The sequence below is a fragment of the Cotesia glomerata genome, linkage group LG5, assembly GCF_020080835.1.
Source record: "Cotesia glomerata isolate CgM1 linkage group LG5, MPM_Cglom_v2.3, whole genome shotgun sequence".
NCBI classification, from domain to species: domain Eukaryota; kingdom Metazoa; phylum Arthropoda; class Insecta; order Hymenoptera; family Braconidae; genus Cotesia; species Cotesia glomerata.
Window position 1 is genome coordinate 7,863,381 of NC_058162.1, and position 12,081 is coordinate 7,875,461.

Here is a 12,081-nt window from a genome sequence, read left to right on the forward strand (position 1 = left end):
ACACACACACACACACACACACACACACACACACACACACACACACACACACACACACACACAGGAATAGTGACAAACTCGCGGGGATAGTCGGGGAAGCTTCCTGTGACCTTCAAACGTCGAGATCTGATGAAAACTCGATTTCTGGAAAACGGGGTGAAAACAATAACTTCCCGATTTTTGAAAATCTTCGATTTTCTTAGCGGGAAGTTAAAAATCTGCAATAATGTGTATATATAAATAAATTACAGTAAAATTATTTAAAAATAATAGCATAAAAATCTTCTGGAAAAGAAAAATCTAAAAATAAAATATTCAAAATAAAAAGTAAACAAATAAGAGCAAAAAACCTGTACCCAGCCGATGGGTTTTACAAAATAAATAAAACATCAGTATCACAAGCTCATAAACAAGAGATACATGAAATTGAATGACAACTTTGTTATTATATCTGAAAAAAAAACGTCTTAAGTAAATCATATTCAAATAAGTAACATAAAAGATTGTAATTCAAGGAACGGCAGCAGATATATATTCAATTATACAGGATTACGAGTATGCCCAGCAGGCAGTGATGGAAAACCGGCGTACTGAGGAGGATCTTAACCATCCAGCGCACTGATCTAGTCCCAAAGAAGCTGAAAAAATATGGTAATAATAAATACTACAGGGTGGATATAAAAGACGACGAACAATAATAAATAAAAGAAAAAATAAAATAACCAGAGCTCAATTCAACTCGAGTACCAAGCATGTGATTTTGTTAACGATAAAGATATGAAAGCCGACGAATTGCATGACGAAGGCACATCGCTCACAACAAGAACCACTACAAGTACAAGATTAAGATGACGAAGAAGAAGAAGAAGAGGAGAAAGATGAGGATGAAGGATGCGCGCGAGTGATTTCACCGGAGTAACATTCAACAGAATGACGGGATAGGACTAGACAGGCGCGGCAATTCTTGGCCAAATTGTAAAAGTCTCCGAACAATGGATGTGTATATGTGTACAAGACACATCATGCATCCGTAGAGACCTTTTGCAAGCAATCGTACAAGGAAAAATCTCTGGATACAATAGAAGAGACGCCCTTACTCCCTCAAGAGTTACACGGCATAAAATTTTTTGTAATTTTTTTTATGTTTTAGACTCCTTCATTCACTTTATTATAAAAGTATGAATATGATATCCCGCACCCTCTTTTTAGAGTCAGTTGTGCTCTAGCCTTCAAGTACCAGCATCCACTCATCGCGCCTGCGTCTTCATGGCACACCCACTTGACCCGAATGTAAAAAACAATAAATATGTTGTGTATTGTGTATAATAGATTTAGAGAGTAAATAAATGAAATTATGTAGGCACTAATGTACTTGATAAGAACCTAAGCTCTCAACTCGGCAAAGAATTTAAAGTTTAAAATATTTTGTAAGAAAATATCTTATCATCGAGATATTAATATCATTAAATTTTTATCATTTTTTTGAGAAGTCATACGCACTTGGAACTTTTTGAAATATACATGCACTGATAAAAAAAATAATTTGACTCAACAGAAAAAATTTTGACCCAAGAATACCATTCGAAGAAAATAAGTTTTTTGCATCAAGAAGAAAAATTCTTGAGTCAAAACATTATTCTTGATTTAGATAAATTTTTCTTGTTTCAAGAATTTTTTCTCTTGACTCAAAAAAATCATTTTCTTCAAAATGATATAAGGTAAAAGCCCCAATATATGATCATGTACCAGTATATGATCACTCCATGTATTTGTATACCTATATTTGTGAATATAGATATACAAATACATGGAGTGATCATATACTGGTACGTGATCATCTATTGGGGCTTTTACCTTACTTAGTCCAAGATTGTTTTTCTTGAATGAAGTTAACTTTTTTATCAGTGTGTATTTAAATATATACACAGTTAATTTAATGTCAATTGGGCAAGCATTTTCAAAATTATACGCATATTTGTAAATGGGACTGAGATCGAAGATTTCCAACGTGCTTTTTTTAAAACTATCTTTTGAAAATCGGCTAGCTAGATTTATCAAAAACGGCTGAACCGAAGTGTCTTTAATTAAAAATAAAAAAAAATTCTTGAGACGTTAAAACACCGAAATTAAAAAAATAATTTATTTATAAAAAAATTCACTGAATTAAATTACTTTTGAAGTTTTCGAAAATTTTCAATTTTTATAACTAGAACTTCAAAACGTTCAGAAAATATGAATAAAAGTTTCTTTATATATTCTTTTTTGACTTTAGGAATTTTTTTTCTTTCAACGAGAAGGGTGTAAGTCAAAAGAAAAATTTTTTTTCTCACAGATCTATATATTTCACACATTTTCAAATTCATTAAAGAAAAAAAAATTTTTTTTATATGCCTTGTTGGCTTAAGGTAGTACTACCGTTACCACAAGAGTCAAATCCCAAAATCTAACCTTATTTGATTAACGTAGTACATTTCCCTATACTAAATCACGTTGGAGAAAGAGAGACAGAGATAAATTTTGAATATTTTTTATTAATAAATATTCTCATATTCTTGGAAACCATACTGATTGTTATTAAATATGTTCTAGATGTTATTCTCTCTCGTTGTCTTGATTTTTATAAGAATCTGAACGTCCAGTTTTGTAAAATAAAATAAAGTCTGTGATTCTCTATAAGTATCAATGGTAAACGTAAAAATATGTAGACATTATCTTTTTTTCAGGACTTGCTAGGCTTCCAAAAATTTTACTGCTTAATGATGATATTATAAAGTACCAATATGCCAAATTTCATTAAATGAACGTCAATTCTAAAACCGGTAGTACTACCTTAAGGAACCCAATATACACGGAGAAAAAAGTGTTGCTATTATCACGATACAGTATAGTGATGATCACGATTCACGTATGACTATACTTTAGATGCGCATATGTCCAATCTAGTGGATTGTAATTATCACGATCCACATGGATTCGGATATCGAATGTCTATATTGCTATGGTTTATAGATGATTATTAGTTGTTTTTGATTAAATGTTAATTATGTGTTATTGCAGATTATTTTTTTTTTAGTTTTTTCGTATATTATTGTTATAAACATAAATACGAATTCCTTGTATAGCTTGATTAGTTTAAAATTTTTGTGTAGTTTATATGACTGTCAAGAATTAGGTTAAGTTTAAAAATGTTTAAATAATGACTGACAGCGGTTGGAATTTATTTTATGACTTTTCTTTTTTTGATTTTTAAAAATATTAGCCTAGAAATTTATATTATTGATATATTCATTAAAAATACGCAATTATTTTTATCATAAGAAAAATATTTTTTAATGGAATTTTTACTTCTTTATTACTCCATGTACTTTATAAAAAAAAATAACATATTTTTGCGTAAAGTAGTATGGGATCAAATTATTTGTGCTAAAAGAACTTTTTATGAAAACACAAATGTTATTTATTTAATACAATATATAATGTTCATTATTTTTCTTTATCAAGGCAGTAGAATTATTATATACAATAACCACGGACACAGCATTAACACAGTTAACATAGGAAGATTTATTTCTCTACTAGACCTTCAAAAAACGACACGAGTTTTTCAAGATTCCACTTGAGTAATTTATCAACAACCCAATTGTCCATATCGCTGTTAATATAAATTGGTGCAATTATCGCTATTTCATCCGTTTCGCTGTAGTAAGAAAATGTTTTGAGATATTCACTAACAGTTGAGCGTGGTATTCAGTATTCACTGTTTCGAGCATAACTATATTCGTATGGTGAATATATGACAATACTGTTTTGAGCTAATCACGATACTTCGTTCACGATCCACTGGATCGCTATAATAGCAATACTTTTTTCTCTGTGTATGTATGAAACCTTTTATATTAAAAAGTTAAGAAGCCTCTTCGGAAAAAATTATTGAAAAGTCCCTTTTTTTAACCTTTCAAACGCATAAAACCCTTCAATTATGAGAATTATTAGTGACCTAAAAATGTTGAAAAATTTTTACGTAGAGAAAAATAATCTAGCTTTTCTAATTTACTAGATAAGTAAACCGGAAGGCATAAAATTTAACTGCGACTCGTAGAAAAGTAATAAACCTTGAGTAATTATCTTACACCGACAATTTATCATCTCAAATACTCGGTTAATAATTACTCTATCAGGTAAAGGATGAGTAATTAATAACTTATTGGTCTAAGGCAAATAAACCTTGAATCTATTTTGCATTAATTTTCTGTAACGAAAAGTTTGACGTCGGCTGTCAGCTACCGGACTCTCAGCTCCTCTCAAATAAATAATAAACTCGTAAAAATGAAAAATCGGTGTATAAACACATGGTATATGATAATCTGGTCAAGCAATTATCTCGTGGCATACTGACGTCGACCGTTAGAATTTCTTGTCCATTAGACGAGTGCTCTGACCCCAGTTACATAAAATCCATCATACTCATACTCATACCCATGGTTATAGTCTAGTCCAGCTCACAACGAGCAGATACAAGAGCAGCATGACCGTCGTGATCAGTATGATACGCGGTAGTTGAATGTATGCAAGATTCAATTTGCGATCCAGCCATATGAGCGTTCTATTTTAACGTCCTGGGGATTGAAGTAAATTAGCTCGAGGATACCTACCCCCCACGATCAGCTTTTAAGTCATTCTGCTGATGCGTGTATATTAGATTATTAGAATATTAGAATACATCATACACCTAGTCTTTCGTGTTATATCTGTCTACTCAGCGGAGGTCGGCAAAAATATTTCTATAATTTTTAAGTATATTAATAAAATTCTAAATAACTATTTCAACTTATTATTTAAAAATCAAAATAAAATTAAACTATTACATTTTTAATTTTAAAGTTCAAATTGATTAAAAGTTTCAACTATTTACAAGCCGTTAATTTTAATGTTATTTTATTTATAAGTTATTTTAAAATGTGATTAATTTATGAGTCAAATAATTTAATGGTTTTTTTATGAAACTGAAATTATTCAACATTTAGATATTTTTTTTTTATAAATAGATTATTATAAAGAAAAAATTTTTTTCAATTCTTCACGTGAAGAAAAAATATTACCTTAGTATTAATTTATTTTATAAAAAAAAAAAAACTAGGAATTATCAGATGTCTGCTAATTTTAGTGTCATTCTTTAAAAGTTTATAGTATTTTATTTATTATCTTAAGATTGTGAATCATCAATTGTTAATTTAAAATTATAACGTGAAGAAAAAATATTATCTTAGTATTAATTTATTTTATAAAAAAACTTAAAAATTTTCAAATGTCTGCTAATTTTAGTGTCATTTTTTAAAATTTTATATTATTTTATTTACTATCTTAAGATTGTAAATCATAAATTATTGATTTAAAATGTATAATTCTAAATTGAACAGTATACAGAAAACTGCAGTACTAACGGTAGTTTACCTCAGTAGATACAGTGGTAGAGTAAACTTATCGACAAAAATGCCGCCAATTCGTGATAGTCATTGCTGTATTTAATTTTCAAACAAACAGTAATTATAAACGTCAAAATAAAACACATACCTTGTAAATTGTCGAGCATGAATGACAACAGCTTGTGAGTTCCTTGGGGTTCACCATACAACGCCATCATTTCCTTGCTGAGCGGATTTCCATGGAGTCCTAACACTTGTAACTGAAATAACTTCCCTAACTCATACGGCAATACGCGAAGATAATTCTGGTTTAACAATAACTCTCTGCGGAAAAACAAAAATACAATTAATACTCTTACATTACATTGAGACTAAGGTATTAATTAATTGTAAAAATAAATAATAGCATTAAAATTACTTAAGGTTGATAAGGTCCCCAAGCTCAGATGGCAAGCTCCGTAATTTGTTATTACTCAAATCCAATACTTTTAAATTAGATAAACGTCCTATTTCAATGGGTATCCTTTGCAGGCTATTGTCATTGAGATATAACGCAGTCAGATGTTTGAGTTGCCATAAACTAGGGCTTAAATTTTTAACATTCCCTGTTATCTCCAATTCCGGCCAATGAGATTTCTTCCCGGAATTAGCTTCCTCAGTAGACATAATTGAGTGGGCACGACGCGAACTTGAACTTTCATATTTGTCCTTGTGATTTCTGGACATCTTGTTACCTGTAAACATATATATCTATTAAATCATCCAATATTTATAATAATAACAATAAAAAAAAAAAAATACTAATTCTGTTTAGTCTAAATGATAGATTATATTTATCACTTTTCAATCACCAGTAATTATCAAAACTTTATTCTCTGAATTTAATCTTATTAAAAAAAAGTTCTACTCAGAAAAAAAATTCTAAGAATTCACTGAGTTTTAAACTTCTATAATAGCCAAAAGAATTGATAAGAAAAATTACAAGAATAATAACAATAGGATTAAAAGCTTTAGAACATATTTTCAAATTTACTTTCAATGACACTGTAGATATTTATAAATATAAATTATCGTCACAATTGCTCTTATCAATAAAAAAAAATAACGAACAAACGAAAAAAAAAAAATTCAGAGTAAATGTTTTGTTAACAAGTAATTAAATAAAATAAAATGTTATACAAAAAAAAAATACTTATTGTTGTGTGTAATAACAATCGTCAGACAATAAAAATGATTATTATTGTGAGAAATAAAAAATAAGCGCGAAATATAACCTGAATATTTACAATCGAATTACGCGGTCGGCGACGTACTTTTTAGGTACAGAAATTATACTTTTAGGAAGTTTAATAAAAAATTGATAATTTGCGCGATAGTTTATAGCAATTACCGGTTTTAAATGATAATAATTGAAGAAAGTAAAAATTGAATTTGATGTCGAGGATAGTTTACTGGTGATTAAACATTCGAGAATGACAAACAATTTAGAGGGGCTAAAAGTGCGTTAAAGGATCTATTTAGAGCTTGTGGTCTGATAATTTAACGTCTTTATGATCGCGTACCTTCATCTACCTTTTCACAGACGCAAAAACCACGAAAAACCTGATTCAACCGAAAATAAACACGCGTAAACAAACTAACTTGACAAACACTGTGTCTCCATGTATCAACTGCACTATTCCGCGGATTATTCGTACGTGTGATGGCTGTTCTTGACAGCGAAATGCTTGCGACCGACCGAAGCGTCCTTTCGTGACCGAACATGGAGACGATAGTCGCGGAGATGCGCAATAGGTGGCGCAGTAAGCATTCTTTGAATTTTGAATCTGGTCGTTTCTTGGGGGTCATCTTATCCCTGATAGCCACCTTACATATTTACTATAACTTACTGTCAATCTACGTCCGCAATTTGAAGCAAACTTGACGGAAAGAGTTGGCAAAGCGAGCGATTACCTATTAGTTACCTATAACTTACTCTGCAAATAGACGTCAAAACTTGCTGTACAAGTATTTCCGTCAAATTGTAGTAAAGTTGAAAGGAAATTTAACAGCCGAGACCAGTGATTGCAGTTTCAATCGGCTTAGCGAAACGAATGGAAATTTTGAAAAAACGTTTTTAGAGATAATAGATAATTTAATAAACTATTTCACCACAAAGCGTTTTTTTCAAAAATTTCATTCGTTTTGTGAAACCAATCGAAACTGCAATTGCTCTGCTGTTGGCAGTGCGACAGAGATAGTTCCGCTGAACTCTGTGAGAGCAAAGCGATAAAAAGATGGTCTCGCCTGTTAACTACAAGTTTGATTGTTGACTTGTATTCAAGTTGCGGCCGTAGATTTCCGTCAATTTGCTTACAACTGTTGTTGAGTGATAAATTACCGCCAAGTTGATGTATAAATTAACCGTAACTGCTGGAAGTCAACACTTACTGAGAAAGCGCTGGCTATCAGGGTAGTGATCCGAACGGAAATGTAGCCAATGTAATAATTGTAAAGGAATTCAAAAAGTAACTTGCTTTCTAACAAGTTATATATATTTAACACTTCATACATAACACTAAATAGAGGTCAAATAATAGTAAATCCAATGTAATAAAATACACACATCGAAACGTTTAAGGAAGTCCTTTCGCTCCAGTTGAGTCATAACAACTGTAGTAGTAAATTTTCAATAAATTAAAATACAAAACCCATAAAAATTCCTAAAATTAAAAAATAAATAGTATATGAGGCATTAATCGTTGAAATTTTGAAAATTAAAAAAAAATAGTTAAATACAAAAATTAATTTGACTGTTGTAAATCAGCTGTTAGTAACCTGTCCGTGATTTGGCAACGCTTTATTTCGGTTGTTTACATTTTTATTTGCACAATATAACCTTAACCGTGTTTAACTTTTTGCAGTCAGTGTAAATAAATAAATTAATTAAAAATGTTTAGTCACAAAACCATAACATTCTAATGTCTCATAGCAGGAATGCTAGTATATTTAATTATTGTTTTATTTTTCAATTATGAATTATGAAAATTTGTTAACAATAAATTAACTAATAAGTATGCATGAAAAACATAAGCGCGTTAAAGTTTAGTTTGAATTTATTGAATGGTCTGAAGCTCGCGCGCTACGCGACGTTGCCAAATCTTTTAACTCCATTTTATTGTAGGTAACTTGAGAATTTTTTGTGATTTTTAAATATTAATTTCTCAATAAATATCTCGGTAACTGATATATTTTATTGCAAAAAAAGAAACCTGAATATTTCGAAAATCTGATTTTTAGTTTTTTTTTACTTCATCTAATCCATGACTGATAGTATAATTCGAGAAATACTGCAAACGTCTGATTTTCTCGTAAGACTCTGAACAAATACTAACATTTAAAAATTTCATTTTTTCATAAATTTGTCCGGTAAAGTATAATTTAAACCTCACTATAAGATAAATAAGGACCTTAACTATTAGAAAAAAATTAAATTTACTCATAATCTAATATTTTTTATTTTACATTGGCGGCAAAAGGACCTCCTTAAATACCATATTTGTCAAAAAATTTAACTGTAAGCAATGAAACTTTACAAAACAACCCTGATAGCCACCTTACCTATAACTTACTGTCAATCTACGTCCGCAATTTGGAGCAAACTTGACGGAAAGAGTTGGCAAAGCAAGCGATTACCTATTAGTTACCTATAATTTACTCTGCAAATAGACGTCAAAACTTGCTGTACAAGTATTTCCGTCAAATTGTAGTAAAGTTGAAAGGAAATTTAATTACAAGTTTGATTGTTAACTTGTACTCAAGTTGCGGCCGTAGATTTTCGTCAATTTGCTTACAACTGTTGTTAAATGAAGAATTACCGCCAACTTGATGTATAAATTAACCGTAACTGCTAGAAGTCAACACTTACTGAGAAAGCGCTGGCTATCAGGGAACGACAATTGATCTGTCCTTTTGTCTTCTTGTCTTCTGTCATAAGTAAGAAATTAGCTGTCGGTAAGGTAAGTTTTGTTAGGTAACTGGCGGTGGAGTAAATTCAAATTATATAGTTAAATTTAAACACAACCTTTTATTACTAAATAAGAATAATTCTTCTTGAAAATATTTATTTTTGCACGCCTCATAGCGCGAAGCGCGCGAGGTTGTGCTTTATACTCGACTCGTCAAGGTCAAGCAATTTTGTGATCTTTAAATGTCTCTATCACAACCATATTACACTTATACAATAATATAAGTAGATGTACACGGAGAAAACACTTAAATTAAACCATCTTTTACTTTCTAAAATCATTTCATGTAGCTATTTTGAAAAAAAAAACGTTTTGAAAAAAATTTTACGTGGACGTCCGGATGTCACCCCATTTTGGATGTACCAATGATTACTCCCAAACAAATTGATATTTCAAGACCGGACTTTTTTTATTAGTTTACGAATGCGATGAACTGGGTCCGTATTTCATATCAGTAGCCTAGTTTACGTATTTTTTTTTTAAATTGAATTTTTATTAAAATTTATTACGATATAACCGTACAAAGACAAACGAATTTTTCTTATTTGTCACGTGAAAACTATGGCGCCACTTGATAAAGCTAGATTTTTTTAGACTGCGTGCGCATATAACAAGAAAAAAGGGCGCTGATATTTAAAAAAAAAAAATACTCTAAGAAATTACTTAATTATAATTTTCTTTTTTTTTATCAGTTACACAATTTATTTTTTCTTAAAAAATGAATGAGCGTTATGAGGCGTGCACTTTTGGATTTTCCAATTTTTTTTTATTTATTACAATATGTAAGGATTAATTATTGAAATATAACAACTAATCGTTTATTAAATTAATATAAATAAATGACATAATGGTCTTAGTTTGAAATAAATAAAAATTTTTTAGTATCATTTAAATTTAATAATTCTATTATTAAATGAAAATAAACTATGTCCTGTAATCTTTCAAACAGTCTGATTTTACTATTTTATATAATTAAAAAAAAAAATTATTTTACAAAGAAAAATAAATAATTTCAAATTAAATAAACAATTAGTTGTTTTATTTCAACAATCAATCCTTACATATTGTAATAAATAAAAAAAATAAATATTTTCAAGAAGAATTATTCTTATTTATTAATAAAAGGTTATGCTTAAATTTAACTATATAATTGAATTTATTCTACCGCCAGTTACCTAACAAAACTTACCTTACTGACAGTTAATTTCTTACTTATGACTTAGAAGACAGATATAACTGCTGGAAGTCAACACTTACTGAGAAAGCGCTGGCTATCAGGGTGGTTGGTCTGAAACTCTGGCTATCAGGGTATCAATTGTCGTTGTTTTGTAAAGTTTCATTGCTTACAGTTAAATTTTTTCACAAATATCGTATTTAAATGTTTTAATGTGTGCATTTTATTACATAGGATTTACTATTATTTGACCTCTATTAAGTGTTATCTATGAAGTGTTAAATGTATATAACTTGTAAGAAAGCAAGTTACTTTTTGAATTCCTTTACAATTATTACATTGGCTACATTTCCGTTCGGATCACTCAGTGGGCCCCGTTTCTTGTATTTACGGATATTTTTCGCGCATGCGCGTAAAGTAGATGCGCTGGAGTTCTGCGCGTATTTATGTTCGCGCAAAAATTTTAAAAATTAAAAATTAAATTCACAATCACATTGAAATTTATCAACGTCTAACAATTTTTAGGATATTTTTAAGCACTAAATTGTTATAAAAAAAATTCCATGGAAAAATTTTTTAAAAATTATGAGTGTTAATTCTTAAAAATATTTTTCTATCACAATTTAGTTTGAGCGGGTATCTTTTACCCATATCCCGATGATACATATCCCAATTATTTAAATTTCGATCACTCATATACCCAATTTTACATATGTGCCATGATACATATCCCAATGATACATATCATAAAACAAAACAAAATCGTTGATAAAAATAGTTAGCGTTTTTTTTTTACCGGGGATTATAATTATAAAGACGCCACATATTTTTTTTTATCCGCGATTTTGTTTTGTTTTATGATATGTATCATCGGGATATGTATCATTGCACATATGTATAATTGGGTATATGTGTGATTGAAATTTGAATAATTGGGATATGTATCATCGGGATTTGGGTAATTGATACATATGTATCATCGGGATATGCGTAAACGACACCTACTCTTTAGTTTTTATGAAAATTCTTAAGATTTATGAATTCAAAATCGGCAGACATTTAAATAAAACGAAAGTTAGCCATAATAATAAATTTAGTCGACATTTTTGATTTTTTTATTTTGCTTAATTTATTAAATTGTAATTAAAAAATATTTTTTAAAAATTGCACTTACAGTTTTTGAAGTTTTTAACAAATGAATAAAATTTTTTTTTATTCGTTTGTAATAATTTTTTAATAAAGAAAATCATAAAAATTTTTAGATGTCAGCTAACTTTATTTTTATCTTAAAGTTTTACAATTTTTATACAAGTGAATTTTTTTTTATTTTTTTGTATGAAAATTTTCAATAAAAATAATTGTAAAAATTTTTAGATGTCGGTTAACTTAATTTTCATGACATTTAAACATTCTTTAATTTTTACTTAGAAAATTAATTAGTGTTAAGAAAATATTTTTTTTTTAATTACTTAATTAT

At 29.2% G+C, this 12,081-nt stretch overlaps 1 protein-coding gene across 3 annotated transcripts in view; it reads right to left on the reverse strand.

Moving 5' to 3' along the window:
• Positions 1–7,166, reverse strand: part of LOC123265477 (CCR4-NOT transcription complex subunit 6-like) — a 602,565-nt gene extending 595,399 nt beyond the window's left edge. Inside the window, exons 1-3 of one of the 3 annotated variants that reach the window (XM_044729267.1) lie at positions 6,996–7,109; positions 5,842–6,157; positions 5,572–5,747 (exon numbers count right to left, since the gene is read on the reverse strand). In XM_044729267.1, coding sequence (XP_044585202.1) covers positions 5,572–5,747; positions 5,842–6,149 — 484 coding nt within the window. In that variant the 5' untranslated portion in view covers positions 6,150–6,157; positions 6,996–7,109. Of the gene's footprint in view, positions 1–5,571; positions 5,748–5,841; positions 6,158–6,813; positions 6,954–6,985 lie in introns of those variants that run through there. The other 2 variants (XM_044729268.1, XM_044729266.1) reach the window with 2 other exon arrangements.
• Between the last annotated feature and the right edge of the window lie 4,915 nt (positions 7,167–12,081).